The sequence below is a fragment of the Corticium candelabrum genome, chromosome 15 (assembly GCF_963422355.1).
Source record: "Corticium candelabrum chromosome 15, ooCorCand1.1, whole genome shotgun sequence".
Classification (NCBI taxonomy): Eukaryota; Metazoa; Porifera; class Homoscleromorpha; order Homosclerophorida; family Plakinidae; genus Corticium; species Corticium candelabrum.
The window spans coordinates 4840642-4866171 of NC_085099.1; the positions used below are offsets into that span (position 1 = coordinate 4840642).

Genomic DNA, 25530 nt, shown 5'->3' on the forward strand with positions numbered 1-25530 from the left:
ATATATATATATATATATATATATACATTGGATCAAAAGCGGTCCTTCACGGCTGAGCGGGCGGTTCGTCCGAACCCACAGAACCCCTCCAGCCTGCGGGCCTGCTATAGCTAGCTCGACCAGCGCTGTATAATTGTATTATATAATTATATAATTAATTAAACTGTATGGAAGAAATCGGAGCTGTCACATTGGTCGCTTGCGGGTGGAAGAAGACTCTGAAGGGTTTTGTGTCCAGGACCAGCACGAGACGGCAAGGTTTTGAGTTGCCCATGCATGCATTGGGACCTTGAGAAGCGAGAGTTTACACTTGACGTTAAGAATCCGGAATCGGTGGGTGTCTGGTCAAACCAGTGGCAGGGCCCAGATAACTTTGCATCGAATATTTACTGCCGAAAAATATCTTCTTTTTCACACCGCATATTTTTAGTTTTAATTAATTAGTAATGAAGGTAGCCTCAACGTTCAATTTGCTCATCTAATACATCTGCAGGTCGCTACGGTGAGTTACTATTGTAAAGCACTTTGCTTGTATGCATGGTGTGCTTTCGATGCTTGCCTCGATGCATGTCAGCGCCGCGCCTGGAAACATTACTCGCTCACTTCCAAATTGATAGGCTCAGCAGGCGCCAACAATGTGGCGGCTTCAGTTGCTTTACGTACTCGCCACTCTCAACGTCGTGCAGTGTGGTCATCACCTTTGCCCTGGAGGATACAGTCGTGGGCAATATCTCGATGCATCGATGAAGAAGTATCTTCTCTGCTGGGAAGTGGATTGGTCTGACAGGTCGATCACGTTCTCAGCTAAAGTCGCCACGACAGGATGGATTGGGCTCGGTTTCTCACCAACTGGCTTTATGCCCAACTCCGATGTGGTCATTGCATGGGTGAAAGACGGTCGAAGATACTTGAAGGTTGGAACAATGCATTATTTTTGCATCAGATATGCGTCCCTGAAGCTTCCTTAATGCACATGCAGGATCGTTTTGCAACTGCGAGGGCACAGCCGCCAATTGACGACATTCAAAACGTCAGACTGTTGTCGTTCAGTGAAGCAGACGGAATGACGACGTTGGAATTCAAACGAGACCTGGAGGCGTTCGAGCCGAAGGACAGAAGCATTGAGGTAATTGCACAGTGCAAATTCTATGTTTAGAGACATGCAAGTACGTTCGACTGCTACGATGTTTCTAGAAGTCGATCGTGTTGATCGTAGGGGCGTAGCGTGGCATGAGATACACTGAGCCCCCTGGTCAGTGCACTTTCCGGCCAATCCATTTTTCAATATTTTAGTTTGGTTAAAAATCGAGAAGTACATTGTACATTTTAATTTTTGAACCAATTTTTAACTAAAAATTTAAAAAAATTACAAAATTGAAATGACATCTGAACTTTCCGGCCAAGTACATTTCATCTAGTCTTCAGTGACAGCACCTAGACGTGATAAAGCAATTTGATTGTTGGCACTGTCTCCTTCAAGGTGTACACTCTAGGCGACAATCTCAAGTAACAGGCTATTAAATGAAATAGCGGTTAGCAGTAATGATCTAGGATTCTATAGGGAAGTGAATTTTTGTTCAGTTGATGTGGCGTCTTATATTGTACAGTTGCGCTAGTAAAGGGATTCAGTTTGTAACACACTTGCAGCTATAGTAAAGGCGCACCTGTTACTTGCGCCAAAGCGACTAGAATAATTATTGTGGCACGAGTGTAAGCATAGCACAGTTCCCAATGCATCTGCACTTGCGCATGCCAAAAGCCCTAAGCCGATTAGCTTGTTTTAGCACAAATTACTCAACACAATGACACACAACAGTGATAATTGAACTGTATGACAGACTGTTTAGATAACGATCTCCTGGATCATATTGTTGCTGAAGAAAATGGGCGATCTGAGGGCGTATAGATGTAACAATTAATCAACAAGAACAAGGCCACGATTAATTCAACAAAACCTCTCCATGTTCATCATGTGCCAATTATTGATTTTTGGAATAATCACCTTGTATAACCAACGCTGATAGCTTGCTATGTGTACTTGTGCCACAACCCTAATTGCTTCGTATACACCTGCGAGTGTGTTACAACCAATCCCACCAGTGCAATTCTACAATCGACGAATTACGCCACATCAACTGAACAAGAATTTGATTCCGTATAGATCATTACTGCATAGTCTGTCAATTGTCACCTAGAGTTTACACCTAGGAGGAGATAGTGTCAACAATCAAATTGCTCTATCACGTCTACGTGCTGTCACTGAAGACTAGATAGAATATACTTGGCCGGAAAGTGCAGCTGTCATTTCAATTTTGTATTTTTGATTATCTTATATGTAGTTACTCAATTTTCAATTTTGTAGTTTTAATTTTTAGTTAAAAATTGGTCCAAAATAACAATTGAAAAATGGAATGGCCGGAAAATGCACGGATCACCATCATTTGTAGGCGCGGTCTTAAAATTGTGGACCATAAATACGTTAGAGGACCAAATCTGTATATAGTATATACACCACCCTTTTTTCAGTCTAGATCTGCCACTGAATCTACCGTATCAGTCAATTAGAAGTCAATAAAAATAGGCGTGTCCATAAAAGTGGGCGTGGCGCGTAGCATTGTAAAGTTCAGCCCCCCCCCATTTCTACAAGTCACGCTACGCCTAATTGACCTCTCCTGTTGTAGTTAATGCATGCTTGGATCAAGCTGCATTCATGCAGTACATGCCGGGCTGCAATATGGTAATGTTTGAAACCGCCTTTGTTTTTAATATTAGACACTTACACTGCATTTCTGCAGACATTTTCATACTAACTAGAATACGTCTGGAGCTGACTGGACGGTGATGATTTTAAAACAGAAAGTAAAATGGCAAAATTTTGCTTCTAGCTGATGTATGTTGAGCACACGTGCTGTGGTCGCTCAACTCAAACTACCATACACAAAACAAAGCAGTCAATGGTATTGCTAAAATCAACACACACATGCACACACACACACACACACACACACACACACACACACACACACACACACACACACACACACACACACACAAGAAGTAGATTAGTTTCTAATGGCAGACAGCATGATTTTTTTTTTTAATTTCTTATTACGCATGCGCAGTACAATCACTGGATACTATGCTATGTTTACTGCTGCAAGTTCAAAATAAAATATGACCATTGGGAAATAATAAAATGTTTACTTACTTAAATATCGCCGTGTTCTTGTGTTTATTTATCTTTGGTACAGTTTAGGAAAAAGTGAAGTGAAATCATGTTATTAGATTAGAAATGGACTTAAAATGCTACGTATTCTTTCAGACTTAATACCATTGAAATGTATATATTGGGCCTAGCTTAAAAATCATAATAACCCCGCATCAAATTTTAAAACTGCGGACCAGAAACTAACATATTTCTTGCATGGAGTGGCCTTACGGAAAGCCATTTAGCTTGGAACGTTTGGAGATTATGCAGAATAGAAATGCAACCATGACATTTTAGGGGTAGACTCTATGTCTCGTCAACGAAAACTGAAGTTTACGTCTTGAGTTTGCACTGTTTGTCTCTGAGCAAGCAACTATTCTTTCAGTTGCTTTGAATTGGCCTAAAAGAGTTATTTTACTGATGCAGCAGCACTAGACCAGAGAAATCAGTCAGGACTCTTGGATGACGACGCATGCATGCGCAATTATGGCGGCAACTGTGCCTGTAAAAATTATTGGCTTTATAACCCGCTTTCAACTAGAGTACAACCAAAAATCTTTATACACCCTCTCTCTCTTAGGTGGAAGGAACTAGCTAGAAGTGCATGTGATAGCAGTGATAGCGATGGTGTGTGTGTGTGTGTGTGTGTGTGTGTGTGTGTGTGTGTGTGTGTGTGTGTGTGTGTGTGTGTGTGTGTGTGTGTGTAGTTAACGTTGTTATGTTCATTTTTAAAAACCTTGTCAAGAAGAGATTCATGCGTATACGGGAACTGTCACACAAAAAAATTGAAATTTCTCGGTTGAACACACAATTCACTTGATATATCATCCATGCACCTGTACTAAAATTATAGTTGAGGTCATCTGTTGGGAACAGAATACTTACTGACAACTAAATCTGCTTGGAAAGCAAATTTTATCTAGTTAGCTAATTGACATACAAGACTGCAGTGGCGTATCCAGATGGGGATGTGCGGGGCCCGCCCCCTCCATTTGGCAGTCTTTTTTTCGCTATAGTGTGCTGTACTTGTGTAGTGCGTAACGATATGCAATGTAGAGGTATGCGATTTCCGGAAGTGTACCGAGTCTGTTCTGTTTCTTAACTTAACCCGTTTGAAGATAAGTAAAGTTTTTATAAATATGATTCATTAAAGACATTGGTAGTGCCGCGCACAGTGTATATGTACTATGTATGCATTCACTTGTGTTTCCTGACTACAGCACTTCGCTGACAAGACGCAAAACTCTTCCATCATGCAGATCAGTTGCAGTTGTTCTGCAGTCTTTTATTCAGCGCATTGTGTCAGGAACATCATTAATATTAATTTGTAACGTCATAGATATTCTGTCATTTCTGCGTCTCCTCCTTTGCTAAATCCTGCATCCGCTGGACTGTTTAGATGAGATATTTTCTAGATCACTTACAAATATTGTGCTTACTCTTTATCTTAGAAAATCTGCAGTATTTTCATGCATTTTGATATTTGTAATCTAGGAGGGAACCACTCGAGTCATCTTTTCATACAACCCTAACGATCCCGCATCAGAAACGGCAGTAGACAAGCACACATTTGCAGGGAAAATCAGTGTCAACCTACTGAGCGGAACCGGCAACGTAGAACCGGCCCCTCTAGAACCGGACCACAAGACGTTCGACGTTCTGAATCACAATGCAAGACCATTTAATTAATAGACATGCGATGACATGATTTTATTGGAATTATAATTACACTCTGTATTAAGGTATCTGTGCCTGCTGAGCCCACGACCTACTGGTGTACTCCATACAAGCTGCCTCAACTGCAGAACGAAGCTCATGTAATAAGAGTCAGTGACTTAGTTTATCTCTCTTTGTTACTAGGTAACACCGAGTCATCTCCTCTATGTATAGTTTGAACCAGTAGTGCAAGCAAATCACGAGGAACTAGTGCATCACATTCTAATATACACGTGCCATGATGCCGTCTCTCCTTACCTCGATATGTCATGGGATTGCGACAATCCACCAGATTCCATACCAGATTCCGTTAGAAGATGCCGCGGAACGTCACGAGTTGCAACATGGGCCATTGGAGAAGCAGTGAGTGACGAACCATAACAATCGCTCAATCCATGTTGTGATATACACAAACATGCATACAGGGTAATTACTTTCCCATCTCAAGTGGGGCTTCCCATGAGCGGTCAGACTGGAGCCCAATACGTTATCATGGAAACTCATTACAACAACGAGGAAAGCAGAGCAGGTATTTCCAGCTTATTAGTCTATAGTTGTAACGTCTGCTCGATACCGTCACTTTTGGTAATGTACAAGACCGACCTGTCATTGCGCTTGCGCTGTACTATAAGACTGATCATGCGCAGTCATTGTGCCGGCAAATCGACTGATCAGTCGTTGCGTTTCAAAAGCCGGTCGATAGTCATAAAGCATGTGGTTGTAGCAGTAGAAGTTGTTTCTTGGTAAAAAGCCAGCGAAAATGAGTCTGTGTCCCTTGCCTAAATTGTCCGTTGCAGAGGTCTCTGTTAGCCGAACGCCAGACAATAGATACTAGTTGATTTAGAGCCATCTCTCTATTTTCAGACTACGTGGACAGCTCAGGAATACGATTATATTACACTACAACTAAACGGCAATACGACGGTGCAGTTGTGGAATTTGGTCACACAGTACGTCCTTTTCTCTTGCTTCCGCCTGGTAAAGATGACTTCATAACAAGAAATTTATGCCCTGCAGCCTGCACTGAAACGGTAAATAAATAAATAAATTCCTGTTTATTGAAATTTGCAGTTTCTTGATTGAACATTTCTAGGGGCTTCCTGCAACTGGAGTGAATGTATTTGGTACAATGTTACATTCGCATACTGCCGGTAACATTTACTATAAATATGTTCAATCTAAAAAATTACTTTAATTTTTGAAAATTTGATATTATGATGTTACTCTGTACAGGCAAATAAATTTGGATCGAGCATAATCGCAACGGTGTCCAACTTCCCAATATTGACAGCAACTACAATTACGACTTCAACTTTCAGGTTAATTTATAGCTCATTCATTAGTTATAAATTTATGCACAACTATAGCAAGTAGGTCGTATGGTCGTACGTATACCAAACGCGCTACTATACTTAGCATTATATATAGTGTAAGTTCAAAGACGTAATAACTAAGCTGCGCGTACAATCTAAATTATTATCTAGTTGTATGCAAACATTTAGTCTATGAAACTTTAAATCACGTGACTAAGTAAGTCAAAATTTATAATTTGACTACGACCCTAATTAGCGCGCGATTGTTCGGGCCGTTACATTTGTTTCCGACGCCATTCATGTTAAAGGAACCACTTTTGTTTTAATTAATTAATAATATAATTGTATAATTTTGTTGTTACCAGGATATAGTGTTGCTGATAAATAAAGTCAAGATTTTACCTTGAGTGAACTTTAATTAATTAACACCATTTTTAATTGTAGAATATCTGCATGTGACATTAATAATAGGGAGACGACGTTCAGGTGTTTTGCAACTACGACAGATCAGCTAGAACGCAAGTGACTATCGTGAGAAAAATATCTTCCTAATCTTCTAATTCTTTTCAACTTGTATGTAATCCTTTCTTACTTGCAGGGTGGAGAAGGCACCTTGGACGAGATGTGTCTCGCTTTCCTTTTAGTGTATCCTCGACCGCAGTTTTCTTACTGTCTGAGCCAAATTCATAGTACGCGGTTGATCAGTTATTTTCCCAGGCTGCACTGTAAGATCTAAGACCTATAATTATCTTTGGCCTTTTAGTTAATTACCTCTTTGTTGGTGTTATTTATTCTATTTTTATTTCAATAGCAAAGGCTACTATGTAAACCTGGTAAACTCTTCAGCAGATGAAGCAACTCAAGGAAGACAGTTTGTAGAAAGCGTTAAAAACATGGACTTCAGCAGCGACGACGCATACACTTTCTGGGATGATGCATACTGGTCTTCTGAGAGTAGGCAATACTATTGTAATGGTTCGTTTCACAACAACTTGTTGGTAAGATAACGTATCAGCAGTCTGCATGACTGTTAATGATTTCCACTTGCGTGAATCACTATAGGGAGCAGAGGATGGCAATTCGACTCTGTAGCCTAAAATCACTCAGCCCTGACTGATACTTCTACGACTGGAACACTCAAACCCTGCACAACCAGCTTGGCTCTTGAGTTGATGTCTAGTCTGCTCTTGGTTGCTGTTTTGCTCTTGGTGGCAAAAATGGTATGGTAATAACGGAAAGAACCAGCGTGGATGCGTATACAAAACGTTGAAACGAGAACTATTTCTGTTTGGTAGTTTGCGTAGTGTTAATTGTGCCGCGTTTGCAATGATTACGTCTTTTAAATGTTGCTTGTGCGTGAGTAGATAGTGATAGTGCATGGCATTGTAATGTTTAGAATAACTGTTTTAATTCAAGAGCGGCAATAGTGTGGTGCATTCCATGTGCATGTGCGCTTGAGTTGTACGTATATTTTCGTTAAGTAATTAATAACCCGAGGCGCGCATGCGCTGGGTACAGTAACGTGGTCTGTTGAGTGATTTATTCACTAAGTAAATAGAGTGGTCATCTGACATGCAGCGTCAAACCAAATTTGCGGCTTCCAAAGCAGTTGCAAGACTAATGTGATATACTCTAACACGCTAGATACTTATACAAATCTAAAGCATGTTCCACTGCCTATAAAGGAGTGACCAAAAGAAGGCAAAAATGAGTGGATACTTTTTCGATCGTTAGTTGCTATAGATTTACCACTGGCTCTGACCGTGTGTGCTAACCGAGGCGTGTTCTTTTCTCCGTGGGCAATTAATTAATAGACAAATGGCTTTCAGCTATCCAATGTAACCATGCAGGTAACGCGATTTCTGTGCTGCAACCGTTGACTTCTATAAGTATTATCGACATGCAGGACGGCAGGCGGTCTTGTTCATCTATTCCATTCACGGGGTTCAACGTCTCAGTCGAAGACGAAAAACATCAATATCCCATTGGGACGAAAGATTCTTCCCATGCAGTCCCATTCGAACGAAAAAATCCAAATAGAATGATGAACAGGTCCTCCCGTGTGCACAGAGTAATGTGGGTATGCCACTAAGAGGCATTCAAGTCTCCAAATTCCGTGAAACTAAAGAAATTGGCTTCTGACGAATATCAGATAGCCTGGAGATATTCACACTGACCTAAATCCCCTGTAGCCCTAATTCAAAATATTATTCAAGAATCCTGTTACCATTTTAGCATATGGCGAAGTGTTAAGGGCCGTTGAATCTGAGGCTCTAGTGTCGCTACAAAACGAAGTTAAGATCTCGCCTGTAAGAATATGCTTTAGGATGTTTGTTTGGCTTAATAATTATATTTACTAATAAAATCTTTATACTTGCAGAGAGACGTCGATAAAGTGCTCTGTCATGATGACACAACAAACAGACAGCAAGTGACTATTGTAAGACGACTCAATATCTAGAGTAAAAATAATTTATTTGTACCTATTACACCACATCTGGTGTAGTTCGGTCTCTTTGTTCTTTCTTTGCTGTATTTTATGTACTTTAAAATGGACAAAACACTTCAGACGAAATGCGTCTTGCCATTCTTTGTGTATCGTAAGCCAGATGTTGCTTATTGTTCGAGACAAAATCCTGAATCACATTTAAAAATCATGTCCAAAACGCCAACAAGTGCGTGATGCGCTTGCTCTTGTGTTTCTACTTATTGCATATTCCATTTGTCGCTTTGTTTTGTAGGATGGGTTATTTACTGACATGAGAAACATCTCACTCAACAGTATGTTTAATTAATTAACGAATTATTAATATAAAATTTTAGCTCCGAAACAGCCTATATTTTTCGCAATCAACAATACGGATCTGTCTCTACAAAATTTAATGTACTGGTAAATTTCATTAGTATATAAAGCATTAGTCGTTTGTGCATTGCTTATACATCCAATTCGGAGTTTGATTAATGAGCAAAAATTTCAATTATGCAATTTTGCCAACAATTAAGTGACCTTTTTCTAGAGATGCCATGGATACTGTTGAAACACCTACTACTAGAGGCTGATTTACAATGAGCACGTAACGTAACGTAATGCATTTTATCAGAGTAGAGCGATCTACGTAACGTTACGTAACGTATACATATGCCATCTAGATAGCATTCACATTGAGCTCCTCGCGTACGGTCAGTGTCCCGTACATGACGTCACGCATGGCAACTTTTTTCACATATAAGTAGAAGAAACGTCGTTTCTTACTGCTTCATATTTCTCGCAGACAAAGGCTCGATAAAAGCACAAGGTACGAAACCGTGGACTTGATAGAGGTCTCAGTGCAGGCAGACTTTAGGGGAATGACACGCCCTAGTCAATGAAATAAGAATGACCGACCACATCGTACAAACACGGATACTCGCGTACAAGGTCATTACGTCGCTCGTCTTACAGCAGTAATGCACATGCTCAGGAGAGACACTCACACAGTGCTCCATGATTGGATAATTGCTTACGTCAACCGGGAAACGTTCAATCCATCTCAACATTACATGTTACGCTACGAAAATCAACATGGTAAGTTACGACGGCAAAATTTGCCAGTGTGAATGATTTTGCATAACGTAAAGTCACCTTACGTTACGTTACGTTACGTTACGTTACGTTACGTTACGTTACGTTACGTTACGTTACGTTACGTTACGTTACGTTACGTTACGTGCTCAGTGTAAATCAGCCTCTAAGTTAATAGTCTAAAAACTGTTAGTATAGTGTGATGTTCACAGTAATTAAGAAGCACGAATTTCTTTAACACCTCAGATAGAATATTACAGGTGTGGATTGATCAATTCTTTTCACCTAATTGTACTGCACATATAATCTATGGCGTTCTCTAGCTATTATTGTCTCGCGTAGCTAGACCATCTCCGCCTACATCCGGCGAGAAATGGTCTCTGGAAATGCCTAATCCGTTCCTGTACTGCGTTGCCGACCTCTTTAGATAGCAGGAGGTCTAAGTAAATATTAGTCATTCGCATTCCGCTCGTCTCGCGTGTGCTGGTTACTGATCAATAATTACAATTTTAATTAACTAGCAAACATGTAGGCCTGTGAACGGACGTTCTACTAATCAAAGAGCAGATATCTTGTGGACTTTGAATAGCGCGTTGAACACAGTAGCGCACAGAAAAAATGCGTGAATTTCGCGGCTATGCATGTGGTCGAATTCCCACAGCCATTATGATCATGCTGCATGATCGAGAGGCGTTTTCTAGTGCCTCGTCTTTGTACGTCACCTTGTTCGCCGTAAAGCAAAACCCTAGTCGTTCGACGTAGTGTTCCCATTGATCTTGAATTTCATTAAAAGGCCCCACTTTCCCGATCATCGACGTCATGTTTTGTTCTTTGCCTTGTTGAGCACTCTAATTCAACAACACAATGAAGCCCGCCAAACAAACTCAGTCTCTAACACTGCGCATGCAGACGCCTCTAGACGCCTTCCCAAAACAAACATAAAACTATTACATGAGTCATATCTTTTTTGAGTAGTTTTCGGGTTGTCTGAATCAGTTTCCGGTTGCGTCAATATCCGGTTGCGTTATTGTACCCGCTACGTTATTGTACTTATTACTGCATTCACTCTAAAACAAGCAGCAACTGAATGGGACTTGCGGACGGCGAAAACGCGTCATGACTAAACAAAAGCACGCCCCATGCTCACGTCAGACTCACAAGATCACAACAATTAGTAGATAGTACAAATTAGCGCCAAGTCAGTTATCGATCGGTGAAAAAGCACGTGCAGCGTCACGGACAATTTGGCTTCAAAACGTACGTCAACAAGACAGTAGTTTAAGGTCTACAGGTCGACGAACGAATGTCTAATTAGTGTTTTGTTGACAGGAAGGATGTAGACGGGAAGGGTCTGGATACGCGAGTCTACTCTAGCTCTAGCTGCTGTCAGCGTATCACACAGTGAAATCGTGCACTGCGTTCTCCTAGTGTCGGGGTTACCTACGATTACATATATATCGAAGACAACTTTCCTAGTTGAGAAAAGGAGCGTTACTCACTCACTTCTATTGTAATGTGGCGGTTTCCGTTGTTTTTGGTGCTCGCCACTCTCAGCGTCGTGCACTGTGATCATCACCTCTGCCCTAGCGGATACAGTCGTGGGCAATATCTCGATGCATCGACACAGAAGTATCTTCTCTGCTGGAAGGTGGATTGGTCTGACAGGTCGATCACCTTCTCAGCCAAAGTCGCTACGACAGGATGGATAGGGCTCGGTTTCTCACCAACAGGCTTTATGCCCAACTCCGATGTGGTCATTGGATGGGTGAAAGACGGTCAAGGATACTTGAAGGTTGCACGGGGCAACGGCTGGTTTGTTTTGCATCACATGTGCCTTGCTATAGCTTCTCTTCCTCTCACAGGATCGTTTTGCAACTGCGAGGGCACAGCCGCCAATTGACGACATTCAAAACGTCAGACTGTTGTCATTCAGTGAAGCAGACGGAATGACGACGCTGGAATTCAAACGAGACCTCGAGGCGTGCGAGCCGAAGGACAGAAGCATTGAGGTAATTGCGCAGTACTAATTCTATAACATGTATAGAGACAAGTACGTTCGAGATTTCTAGAAGTCGTTTTGACTTCTTCTGTTGTGGGTTGCATGTTTTGATCAAGCTGCATGCATGTGCAGTGTACGCACCGGGCTGTGATATGGTAAAGTTTGAAACCGTTTTACCATGCATGCATGTGCATTCACTTCTACTGCATTAATTTCTGCAGACATTTCAAACTAAATAGAATACGTCTGGAACTGACTGGCTGGACGGTGACGATTTTAACAGAAATTGAAATTGCTGATGTATGTGGCGCACGTGCTGTGGTCGCTCAACCCAAACTGCCATCCTCAAAACCAAGCAGTCAATTGTGTGTGCGTATTGCTAAAACAACACACACACACACACACACACACACACACACACACACACACACACACACACACACACACACACACACACACACACACACACACACACACACACACACACACACACACACACACACACACACACACACACACACACGAAAATTCAAATATTATAGTTTCTGATGGCCGTCGGCATGATTTTAGAGAAAATTATTACGCATGCGCAGTATACTTACTGGATGCTATAATGTTTTAGACTGCTGCTAGTTCAGGAAAAGTGTGAAGAAGTAAAGTATGGAAACTAGTGAAAACTTGCCGTGTTCCTTTGTTTATTATCTTTGGTACAGTGTAGGAAAAATATTTAAAATTATGCAGTATTAGGAATGCATTGACATAATTAAATGCTGCATATTCTTTCAGACTTAATACCATTAAAATTTATTTAGTCAGCTGAGCATAAAAATAATAATAACTCCCGCATTAAATTTTGAAAAACTTGGGTCCAGAAACTAACATATTTCTTGCCGTTTAGCTTGAAATGGTTTTAGATGATGGGGAATGAAAAAATGCAATCATGACATGTTAGGGGACTGTAAATGCATACGTCTCGTCAACGAAAACTGAAGCCTACTTTACTCTGTTTGTCTGTGAGCGAGTAACTATTCGTTCAGTTGCTTTGAATTGGCCAAAAATATATATTTTATTGATTCAGCAACACTAGACGAGAGAAAGCAGTCAGGACTGTTGGGAACAAAATACTTGCTGAACTTCTTACAAGCAGACATAAGCATGCTGATTGACATCGAGCAGCAGGCTATGCTCAGTATCCTAGCACTCATTTATCTATACTGAACTCGATCATTTTGTAGTGTTCTCATCTCATAAACAGTTTTGCTCATGCAACTTTGTATCTAGTGACAACTAAATCTGCTTAGACGGAACTTTTATCTAGCTAAGTGACATACATACATATGTAAATATATATATATATTCAAGACTGTGCTGTTTAGATGAGATACTCTTCTAGGTCACTTACATGCACATATTGTGCTTACTCTTTACCTTAGAAAATTTGAAGTATTTTTATGCGTTTTTGATATTTGTAATTAGGAGGGAACAACTCGAGTCATCTTTTCATACAACCCTAACGATCCCGCATCGGAAACGGTAGTAGACAAGCACACATTTGCTGGGAGAGTCAGTGTCAACCTTCTGAGTGGAACCGGCAATGTAGAATCGGCGTCTCTAGAACAGGATCACCAGACTTTCGACGTTCTCAATCACAATGTAAGACCATTTAATTATGACATACAATGACACAGTTATTGGAATTATAGTTACACTCTGTCTTGAAGGTATCTGTGCCAGCTCAGCCCACGACCTACTGGTGCACTCCATATAAGCTGCCTCAACTGCAGAACGAAGCTCATATAATAAGAGTCGGTAAAGTCTAATATATCACCTCGCTATTAGTTAATAACACCGAGTTTCCTCTTGGTCTAAACATAGTTTGAACCAGTAGTGCAAGCAAATCACGAGGAACTAGTACATCACATCCTAATTTACACGTGCCATGATGCCGTCTCTCCTTACCTCGATATGTCATGGGATTGCGACAATCCACCAGACTCTGTACCGGGTTCGGTTCGAGGATGCCGTGGAATGTCACAAATTGCAGTATGGGCCGTTGGAGGAGCAGTGAGTGACAAACCATAACAATCGTTCAATCCAATGTTGTAGCATGCTATAACAAACATACAGGGTATTACTTTCCCATCGCAAGTGGGGCTTCCCATGAGTGGTCAGACTGGCACCCAATACGTTTTGATGGAAACTCATTACAACAACGAGCAAAGCAGAGCAGGTATTTAGAGATAGTTAACGCGAGACACTATGGCCATTTCTCTTTTTCAGACTACGTGGACAACTCTGGAATACGAATATATTACACTCCAAGCAAACGGCAATACGACGGTGCGGTTTTACAATTTGGTCACACAATCACTGCTAGTCTCTTACTGCCGCCTGGCAAAGATAACATCATAACAAGAAATTTATGCCCTGCATCGTGCACTGAAGCGGTAAAATAATTAATTAATTAATTCCTGTTTAGAAAAATTTTTAGTTTTAAACCATTTTAGGGACTTCCTGCAACTGGAGTGAATGTATTTGGCACAATGCTGCATTCGCATACTGCCGGTAATGTTTACTATAGATATGTTTAATCTAGAAATATTATTTTAGTGTCTGAAAATTTGATGTCATGAGTTAATTCTGTAGGTAAAGGAATCTGGATCGAGCACAGTCGCAAGAGCGTCCAACTTCCCAATATTGACAGCAACTACAATTACGACTTCAACTTTCAGGTTATTTTATATAAAGACGTGATCGCTGAGTGACGCAAATGCGTGACCGGATGTCAATAATTTCTCACGTTCTTCTAATATTCAAGCTGTAGCACGTGAAGGGTTTGCACTCTATGCTTCAACAGCTTTCATTATACTTGTACTAAAATTGCAGCTTTTGCATGCAATTCGTGGTGTAGAGGGTTACCTCATCTAGAGACGGTCACAGTCCACTCGCCAAATGTTTTAGTAATTTGCATTAACCTTGTCCGCGCTACTCCTTGATATACATGTAGTGTGTGTGTGTGTGTGTGTGTGTGTGTGTGTGTGTGTGTGTTTGTTTGTGTGTAGCGGCAGATTTAAAAAGATACTAAGAAGCAATTGCACAACATCTAATATAAAAATGTCAATTCTTAAACTTTTCAACTTTATTTTAATTCTAATTTCTAGTGTGATCCCTAAAACGGAACTTTAAACACCACGTCATTTGAGTAAGTAGGGTACTTCAAAAGCGCTTATTTGACCACGCTTCAACTTTTACGCCAAATTGTTCGGATCGTTACATTTTTCCCACGCCTTTCATAATATATATATATATATATATATATATATAGCAACCACTTTGCTTTAATTAAATAATAATATAATTGCATAATTTTGTTGTTACCAGGATATAGTGCTGTTGAATAATGAAGTCAAGATTTTACCTGTAAGTGAAATTTAATTAAATAACATCATTTGTGCAGAATATCTGTACGTGACGTTTATAATAGGGAGACGACGTTCAAGTGTTTTGCGACTACGACACATCAGCTAGAACGCAAGTGACCATCGTGAGAAACAATATATAACTAATTTTCTAAATTTTCCAGCTTGTATGCGATCCTTTCTTACTTGCAGGGTGGACTAGGCACCTTGGACGAGATGTGTCTCGCTTTCCTTTTAGTGTATCCTCGACCGCAACTTTCTGTCTGCCTGAGCCAAATTGATAGTGCGAATTTTATCAATTATATTTTCCAGGCTGCAATGTAAGATCTAGACGTCTATAATTATCTTTGGCCTTCTATGTAATTAACTCACTGTTAATGTTATTTTATTTTATTTTATTTTCATAGGAAGGGCTACTACATACACCTGGTGAACTCTACAGCAGATGGAGCAACTCAAGGAAGACAGTTTGTAGAAAGCCTTAAAAACATGGACTTTAGCAGCGACGACGCGTACACTCTCTGGTATGATGCATACTGGTCTTCTAAGAGTAGGCAGTACTTTTGCAATGGTGCGTTTAGCAACAACTTATTGGTAAGATAACATAGCAGCAGGCTGTATGACTGTTATTGATGCACGGTTCCGTCATTCACTCTAGGGAGCAGAGGATGGCAATACGACCCTGTTGCCTGAAATCACTCAGCCCCTGACTGATGCTCCTACATCTGGAACACTCAAACCATGCACAAGCGTCCTATCAGAATCTCCAAGCACATCTGCTCCCCAGACAGAAACTCGAAGCACATCAGCCGCTCCAACAGAATCTCCGACCAGCTCGGCTCATGAGTCGATATCTAGTTTGCTCTTGGTTGAAGAATGGAAGCGGAGGTGGGAAGAATGGAAGCAGGAGTTGGAGGAATGGAAGTTGGAAAATGGAACTCCAACCGGCCACTGTAGGCCTCCGTAGTTTTGGATAAAATGGTCTAGACTATTGAAGGAAAGAACGAGCGTGGATGTATGCCTATACATACGTTGATGTGCACGAGAACCATTTTTTTGGTCGTTTGCGTTGTGTTAACTGTGCCGCGTTTGCAATGATTGATGTCTTTTAGATGTTGCTTAATTGTGCGTGAGTAGATAGTGATGGCGCATGGCATTGTAATTTTTAGAATAACTGTTTTTAATTCAAGAGCGGCAATAGTGTGGTGCAGTCCATATGTGTCAACTAGAAAGCTTGAAATGTACGTATAGGTTCGTCAAGCAATTTACCCGAGCCGCGTATGCGCTACAGGGTTACAGCAATGTGGTCTGCGGACCAGTGATTCGATCACTATTACAGAGTACTTATCTGGCTGGCATGCATCGTCAAAGCAAATTTGCGACGTCCAAAGCAGTAGCAAGACTAATGTAATATACTCTAACACGCTTATTTACTATTAAAATCTAAAACACGTTTCCCTGTTAGTTAAATGAATGACAAAAAGAAGGCAGAAATGAGTGGATACTTTCGATCTTTAATTGCTATAGATTTACCACTCTGACCGTGTGTGCTAGAAGAGGCGTGCTCTTTTCTCCGTGGCCAATTAATTAATGGTCAAATGACTTGCAGCTATCCAATGTAACCATGCAGTTTTTGCTAGGCAACACGATTTCTGTGCTGCAACCGTTTGACCGCTATAGGCATTATCGACATGCAGAACTATAGACGGTCTTGTTTATTTATTCCATTCACAAGGTTCAACTTCTCAGTCGAAGATGAAAAACATCAATATCCCAGATTCTTCACATACAGTCTCATCAGAAAAAAAGAATCCAGGTAAAAAGATGAACACTCCTTCCGTGTGGATCCACATGTAGGTGTGGCACTAAGAGACATTCAATGCATAGCCTGCAGCCAGCATGACTATGTATACCTGACACTAAAGAAATTGGCTTCTGTGGAATACAATGAATATCAAAGAACCCGGAGTCTACATTCATACTGACCTAAATCTCCCAGTCCCCTGTAGCCTTTCTAATTATTCGAGAATCTTGTTACCATGTTAGCCTTACATATATAACGGCGTAGTGTTAATGGCTATTGATTCATAGGATCTCGTGTCGCTACTAAACGATGTTAAAATGTTGCCTGTAAGAACATGCTTTGAAAAGTTTGTTTGGCCTAATAATTATAATTACTAATGAAATCTCTGTATTTGCAATGAGACGTCGATAGAGTGTTTTGTCATTATGACACATGCAACAGACAGACAGCAAGTGACTATTGTGAGACGACTAAATATAGTAAAAGTAATTTATTTGTGACTGGCACACCACATCTGGTGTAGTTCTGTCTCCTGTCTCTTTCTTTGTTGTGTTATATGTGACTTTAAAGTAGACAAAACACTTCAGACGAAATGCGTCTTGTCTTTCTTTGTATATCCTAATTAAGCTAAATGTTACTTACTGTTTATGGCAAAATCCTAAATCAAATTTTTAAAATCATGTTTGAAACGCCAATAAGTGCGTTACCTTGTGTTTCTAATTATTGCATATTCCACTTTAGTCTCGGTAGCCAGCCCCTCCCCTTTTCCATTTTTGGCAGGCAATAGAATAGAAAAGGGGAGGGGCTGGCTACACGAGCCACTTGTCGTTTTACTTTTGTAGGAGGGATTTCACTGAATGAGAAACATCTCACACTCACACAATATAAACAATACGTTTACCGAGGTATTACCCGAGGTCCGCTAAGAGTATAGTAATCTGTACGACCGACTGACCGTATTTATACTCGATTAGTGCAGATGTATATATAAAGCTATTCCGACCAACAGACGAGAAGTGGTGTCATTACTGACCAATAGACGAACGTGATGTCATCATGAGACTCCACCTCTCTTTGTTTGGTAGCTGCTGTATCGAAAATACGGCCACCGGGCGTCCGTCCTGTATATAGTGTTTATATAATCCGTTGCTTTACGGGTTTAGCACATAGCAAAACGCCTACAGTTTACATTTGCACGTGTATGTTTCTCCAACAACAACCAGGCGTCTAGGAAGCGAAGGTATAGCTATACCTGATTGTAACATGTTGCTTGTTCCACAGTGTTTCTGCATAGTGGTTCTGCAGTCTGACAGCCTGAATTTCGATGTGCGTGGCTGAGCGGCTACGGTGTTGTTGCAAAAATCACGATAGTGTCGTCTTCAACAGAAGTTTGGGCGCTTGACGGAAATCAGCGAAGAGCAACGTGCATTGTGCCATGCCATGACAGCGTCTGTTTGTCGGACGAAGCGGCTCGCCTGAATGTAAGTACTCTAGTGCGTCTCTATTCATTTTTGTTATGATAGCTTAGTAGTCTACATGTTCACGTGCATGTTTCCCACAGCAATGTTTTGTTTTGGGTCACCTCATTACGACAACCAAAACTGCGATTAGACGGATAGTTGTGTAAATACGGTACAGTAGACATAATAACCACCACGTGAGGGGATTTGCAATGGTGTCAAATGCATGAGCGTTTGTGCCTCTTGCCTTACACTGTACACATGTCTTAGCGCCATGTGGTGTGCATGTACACCAGCCGAGGGATTAGCACTATATAATGCTTCTCTATTTATTAATTTAGATTATATCTCCGCAACCACCTACACTCTTTGCAATCAACAATATACGCGGATCTGTCGAAAGAAGAGAGTACAGACATACTCATAAAACATTAGTCGTTTTGTACATGCATGCTTGTACATCCAATTCCAATTTTGATTATATGTAGGGAGCCAATTACACTGTTTTGCTATCTACAATAACGCGGCCTTTGCCTAGCTAGAGCTGCCCTAGTGATGGAACACCTAAATGGACTCTAGTAGACTACTAGACAACAGTTAGTACAATAGTGTGGTGCTAATAGCAAAGCAGGAATTTCGTTAGCACCTCAAGTACGAGATTAGAAATGGGGATTGATAACAAACGAATGATTGGTACTTGCTAATGAATCTAGAGGCCTGTCCACACTGGCAACTGGATCGCGATCCGATCGCGATCCAACCGCAACGCTGTCCACACTTGCAACTTGATCGCGATCCGTCCGATCCACATCGCGAGGTGGATTCGATCGCGATCCGATCATGATCGGTTGAATCCAATTAGAAATAGCGGGCGTTACCTTCACATACGCTACGCGTGTAGTCGGAACATCTAGCACTCCTCACTCATCCTTGTTCTCGCTCACCTTACTTCGCTGTATCAATGCTTTCTACACGCAAAGAAACCACACATACACGTCGGTCATCAGTCACGTGATAGCGAAATGAGGCGAAGTGCAGTGTGGACGCTCGCTATCCCGATCGGATCGCGATCCATTCTGGTCTAATGTGGACAGGCCTTAGGTCTTGTCTATATTTTGGTACTGTCACGCAATCTACTTGGGAGTTCTATCTGTGGGAGTTCTGCAGCATACCACACGATGAAAGCATGCATAGTGTCGGTTTACGATTGTGGCCTAGACATATGCATTTGAGAACAAACATTACGCAACTCACTTCTAAAAGCAGACGCTATAGCTATGTGGCGGATTCCGTTGCTTGTGGTGCTCGCCACTCTCAACGTCGTGCAGTGCGATCATCACCTCTGCCCTAGCGGATACAATCGTGGGCAATATCTCGATGCATCGACACAGAAGTATCTTCTCTGCTGGAAGGTGGATTGGTCTGACAGGTCGATCACGTTCTCAGCCAAAGTCGCCACGACAGGATGGATAGGGCTCGGTTTCTCACCAACAGGCTTCATGCCCAACTCCGATGTGGTCATCGGATGGGTGAAAAACGGTCAAGGATACTTGAAGGTTGGGACAACGCCTTGATTTGCATCATATTTGCATAAATGCTTTGTTTCATATGCAGGATCGATTTGCAACTGCGAGGTCACAGCCGCCAATTGACGACATTCAAAACGTCAGACTGTTGTCGTTCAGTCAAGCAGACGGAATGACGACGTTGGAATTCAAACGAGACCTCGAGGCGTGCGAGCCGAAGGACAGAAGCATTGAGGTATAATTGCGCAATAGAAAATTCTATATTTAGGGACAAGCACATTCGACTGCTACGATATATATTTCTAGAAGTCCTCTCCTGTTGTAGGTTGCATTCTCGCATCAAATCATAAGCTGTGTGCTGCTGGGCTGTGATAAATAATATGCGTAGATATGGGTAGCAGTCCGTGGGACTGGGGGATGAAGCCCCTCGTTCACCGTGGGAATTTGAAATTTTCTGTGCTAATGACTTTTGCAAATCCGTTTGCGGTCTGGCAAGCGAGGTAGCTTTTGCTTACTCATGATGACATCCACAGTACAGACATCCACGGTACAGCCAACCCCCGCTTGTGAACATCTTCCTACGCCACTGGTCTAATAGGTTAGAAATGTACGGATCCTATTCACTCCTCCTCTGCATACATTTTCATACTAACTAGAATACGTCTGGAGCTGACGAACGGATTCTCTTTGATCGGACGGTGACGATTCTATCAGGTTAACTGACCAGGAATATGAACCAGGAAAATTTTATTATAATTTTTCGCACGTGCTCTGCTCAACCCAAACTACCATCCTCAATCCGAAGCACTCAGTTGCTAAAAGCCACACACACACACACACACACACACACACACACACACACACACACACACACACATCTTTTGACCTTTGACCTTTGAGCTGTTCATCCTCAATGCATGATAACAGTGTCTCTACAGACAAAATGACAAAGGAGGTCAAATAGAACTTTGAAAACTTATGACGAGCTACTACTACTACTGATATGCACACACACACACACACACACACACACACACACACACACACACACACACACACACACACACACACACACACACACACACACACACACACACACACACACACACACACACACACACACACACACACACACCACACCACACCACACCACACACACACAAGAAATACATTAGTTTCTGATGACGGACCGCTGATTTTTGAAGAAACTTTTTTTTTCTTATGTGCAGTAGAATTACTAGATTCTACGGAAACCGGACACTGCCAAGCCCATGTGAGTGTGGAGACGAGGCTACTTGTTGCACGTGTTTGTCTATCTTGGGTACAGACACGGAAAAGGAAGTCAAACCATGCTAGTAGATTAGAAGTGGACCTAAAATGCTGCACATTTTTAGACTTAATACCACTGAAATTTATTTAGTGGGCGTGGCATAAATAATAATAATGATAGCCGCCCGCATCAAATTTTGAATAACTGCTAAGTTTCTTGGAGTGGCCCTAGGGAAAGCCATTTTGCTTGAAACGGTTGAAGATGATGGGGAATGATAAATGCAAACATGCATCACAAGAACATCTCGTCAACGAAAACTGAAGCTGCTAACGTAAACATTACCTTGTTTGTCGGTGAATGAGTAAATATACTTTCAATTTCTTTGAATTGGCCAGAAAGTTTGATTTTACTGATACAGCAACACTAAACCAGAGAAAACAGTCAGGACTGTTCGATGACGCCGCATGCCCCCGCAAGGCAGCAACTGTGCCTTACTGGCTCTGTCTAGTTTTCAACTAGCACACACCGGAAGATGGATAAAATCTCTGTACCTTCTCTCTCTCTTTTTGGGTGGCAAGAACTAGCTAGACAATTGGTGTAATGGCAGTGATAGTGATGGAGTTGGTGTTGTCTTTGGTGTGTCACCCTGTGTGTGTGTGTGTGTGTGTGTGTGTGTGTGTGTGTGTGTGTGTGTGTGTGTGTGTGTGTGTGTGTGTGTTGTCTGTGTGTGTGTGTGTGTGTGTGTGTGTGTTTGTCTGTGTCTGTCTGTCTGTCTGTCTGTCTGTCTGTGTGTTTGTCTGTGTGTGTGTGTGTGTGTGTGTGTGTGTGTGTGTGTGTGTGTGTGTGTGTTTGTCTGTCTGTGTGTGTGTGTGTGTCTGTCTGTCTGTCTGTCTGTGTGTGTGTGTGTGTGTGTGTCTGTCTGTCTGTCTGTCTGTCTGTCTGTCTGTCTGTCTGTCTGTCAGTCTGTCTGTCTGTCTGTCTGTCTGTCTGTGTGTGTGTGTGTGTGTGTCTGTCTGTCTGTCTGTCTGTCTGTCTGTCAGTCTGTCTGTCTGTCTGTCTGTCTGTCTGTGTCTGTCTGTCTGTCTGTCTGTCTGTGTCTGTCTGTCTGTCTGTGTGTGTGTGTGTGTGTGTGTGTGTGTGTGTGCGTGCGTGAGTGCGTGTGGTGTGTGTGTGTGTGTGCGTGCGTGCGTGTGTGGTGTGTGTGTGTGTGTGTGTGTGTGTGTGTGTGTGTGTGTGTGTGTGTGTGTGTGTGTGTGTGTGTGTGTGTGTGTGTGTGTGTAAACAATCATATTGCAGTGTTTCTTTTCACTGCATTTAATAACGGCAAATAAATATTATGATCATTTCAGGAAGAGGTTTATGGTATACGGAAACCGTCACAAAGAATTTAAAACTGCTCGGTTAAACTTCCTGGTTGCTAGCACTGAATTCACTTACTAAAATTGTAGTTGTGTATGTGCATCTGTTGAAAACAAAATACTGACAACTAAATCTGCTTGGAAAGTAAAGTAACATACAAGACTGTACTGTTTAGATGAGATATTTTCTAGATCACTTACACATATTGTGCGTATTCTACTAATACCTTAGAAAAGCAGAAGCATTTTTCATTCAATTCTTGATATTTGTATTGTAGGAGGGAACCACTCGAGTCATCTTTTCATACAACCCTAACGATCCCGCATCAGAAACGGCAGTAGACAAGCACACATTTGCTGGGAGAATCAGTGTCAACCTACTGAGCGGAACCGGCAACGTAGAACCGGCGCCTCTAGAACAGGACCACAAGACTTTCGACGTTCTGAATCACAATGTGAGACAATCTAGATACTAGATAGACATACAATGACATGCTTATTCTATTTATAATTACACTCTGTCTTGAAGGTATCTGTGCCTGCCGAGCCCACGACCTACTGGTGCACTCCATACAAGCTGCCTCAACTGCAGAACGAAGCTCATATAATAAGAGTCAGTAAAGTCTTGACTTCGTACTGTCTTCTCGTCATTAGTAACTGAGTCTTCTCTTGGTCTACAGTTTGAACCAGTAGTGCAAGCAAATCACGAGGAACTAGTACATCACATCTTAATTTACACGTGCTTTGATGTCATCGCTCCTTACCTCAACATTTCATGGGATTGCGACAATCCACCTGATTTCTTACCGGATCTGGTTCAGGCATGCCGTGGAACGGCACAAATTGCAGCATGGGCCGTTGGAGGCGCAGTGAGTGACGAACCATAACGATCACTCAATCCACGTTGTGGTATACTGTTACACAAACATACAGGGTATTTCTTTCCCGTCGCAAGTGGGACTTCCCATGAGCGGTCAGACCGGTGCCCAATACGTTATGATGGAAACTCATTACAACAACGAGAAAATCAGAGCAGGTATTTATAGTTAACGCGAGACACTAGTTGATATTGAATAATTCTATGACCAAATCTCTATTTTTTCAGACTACGTGGACAGCTCTGGAATACGAGTATATTACACTCCGACCAAACGGCAATACGACGGTGCAGTTGTAGAATTTGGTCACACAGTATCTGCTAATCTCTTCCTACCGCCTGGTAAAGATGACATCATCACAAAAACTTTATGCCCTGCAGACTGCACCAAAGCGGTAAATTAATTAATTAATTAAATATCTCCTATTTAAAGAAATTTGCAGTTTGTTGATTGTAAATTAAACAATTTTAGGGACTTCCTGCAACTGGAGTAAATGTATTTGGTACAATGCTGCATTCGCATACTGTCGGTAACGTTTACTAGATATCTTCAATTCAAATGTTAAGTTCAAGTTTTGAAAATTTGATGTCATGATGTCATTCTGCAGGCAAAGGAATTTGGATCGAGCATAGTCGCAATGGCGTCCAACTTCCCGATATTGACAGCAACTACGATTACGACTTCAACTTTCAGGTTTGACTTGCTGCATGCACAACTACTAAAATTAATGTTTGCACAGAAACTATGTAAATACTCAAATTGTACATACGCGCCGCTTAGGTTTAGCTTTTAGTTTGGAGAATATTATTACTTCCGTCTTTGAACTTTATTAATACAGTTTCTCTACTAATACTATGCTTTTGGTTTTGCAGCTATTGATGTAGAAGGTCACCTCCTTTAAATGGTCACCGTCACTCGACAAATGTTTATTTTGCGTTAGTCTTGTCCGCGCTACTTCTACATGTACTAAAGAGCGATTTAAAATATAATAAGACGAACAAGCAATTTCATAAATGTCAATTATTTTAACTGTAATTTTATGTGTGTCGCGGGACTAAATTATGTGATTGAGCGAGTAGTTTTAATCCAAAAGCTCCCGCTTAACCACGCCCCTACTTAACGCGCGCTACTTCGGACCAACACTCCTGATAAAGCAACCGCTCATGTCTTTTGCTTAGCAAATTGTGTAATTTTGTATTTACTAGGATGTGGTGCTGCTGAGAAACGAAGTCAAAATTTTACCTGTGAGTGACTTTTATATATATAACGCTATTAGTATTGCGAAGTATCTGCATATCACGTTTATAATAGGGAGACGACATTCAGGTGTTTTGCGACTACGACACATCAGCTAGAAAGCAAGTGACCATCGTGAGAACACTAGACAACTAACCATCGAAATCATTCCAGTTTGTATGCGATCCTTTCCTATAGGGTGGAGAAGGCACCTTGGACGAGATGTGTCTCGCTTTCCTTTTAGTGTATCCTCGACCGCAACTTTCTGTCTGCCTGAGCCAAATTGATAGTTCGCAGTTTATCAGTTATATTATCCAGGCTGCAATGTAAGATCTAAGACCTATAACTAGCTTTTGCCTTCTAGATAAATCACTGTTTATGTTATTTTATTTTATTTTATTTTATTTTCATAGCCGTGGATACTATGTAGACATGGTGAATTATTCAGCAGATGCTGCAACTCAAGAAAGACAGTTTGTAGAAAGTGCTAAAAACATGAACTGGAACAGCGACGGCCCGTACAATCTCTGGAATGATGCATACTGGTCTTCTAAGAGTAGGCAGTACTTTTGTAATGGTCCATTTCACAACAACCTAGTGGTAAGATAACATATCAGCAGTCTGCATGAATGCTATTGATGCACAATTGCGTGTTTTTCTAGGGAGCACTTTCACATGTTGGCAATTCGACCTTGTTGCCTGATATCACTCAGCCTCTCACTGATGCTCCTAAAACTGGAACACCCAAACCCTGCACAAGCATTTTAACAGAATCTCCAAG

General features: G+C 41.3%; 4 protein-coding genes across 4 annotated transcripts; all 4 read left to right on the plus strand.

The window, feature by feature from the left end:
• Positions 1 to 635: 635 nt before the first annotated feature.
• Positions 636 to 4944, plus strand: LOC134191527 (DBH-like monooxygenase protein 1 homolog). Its single transcript, XM_062660148.1, has 3 exons — positions 636 to 914; positions 980 to 1126; positions 4703 to 4944. The coding sequence occupies exons 1-3, from the start codon at positions 636 to 638 to the stop codon at positions 4895 to 4897; spliced, it is 621 nt and encodes a 206-aa protein (XP_062516132.1). The 3' UTR covers positions 4898 to 4944.
• Positions 4945 to 11185: 6241 nt separating this feature from the next.
• LOC134191150 (DBH-like monooxygenase protein 1 homolog) lies at positions 11186 to 11699 on the plus strand. Its single transcript, XM_062659731.1, has one exon. It carries the CDS (start codon positions 11313 to 11315, stop codon positions 11697 to 11699), a length of 387 nt encoding a protein of 128 aa, XP_062515715.1. The 5' UTR covers positions 11186 to 11312.
• Positions 11667 to 16422, plus strand: LOC134191149 (DBH-like monooxygenase protein 1). Its single transcript, XM_062659730.1, has 13 exons — positions 11667 to 11808; positions 13275 to 13451; positions 13520 to 13603; positions 13674 to 13862; positions 13926 to 14028; positions 14079 to 14245; positions 14306 to 14363; positions 14445 to 14530; positions 15180 to 15218; positions 15283 to 15342; positions 15410 to 15537; positions 15625 to 15811; positions 15876 to 16422. Exons 1-13 carry the CDS (start codon positions 11746 to 11748, stop codon positions 16182 to 16184), a joined length of 1650 nt encoding a protein of 549 aa, XP_062515714.1. The 5' UTR covers positions 11667 to 11745; the 3' UTR covers positions 16185 to 16422.
• A 3311-nt stretch (positions 16423 to 19733) lies between these two features.
• On the plus strand, positions 19734 to 25117 carry LOC134191119 (DBH-like monooxygenase protein 1 homolog). The gene is made up of 12 exons (XM_062659692.1): positions 19734 to 20037; positions 20096 to 20242; positions 22914 to 23090; positions 23165 to 23248; positions 23316 to 23504; positions 23569 to 23671; positions 23741 to 23907; positions 23985 to 24042; positions 24121 to 24206; positions 24719 to 24757; positions 24825 to 24884; positions 24948 to 25117. Exons 1-12 carry the CDS (start codon positions 19759 to 19761, stop codon positions 25077 to 25079), a joined length of 1521 nt encoding a protein of 506 aa, XP_062515676.1. The 5' UTR covers positions 19734 to 19758; the 3' UTR covers positions 25080 to 25117.
• Positions 25118 to 25530: the final 413 nt, after the last annotated feature.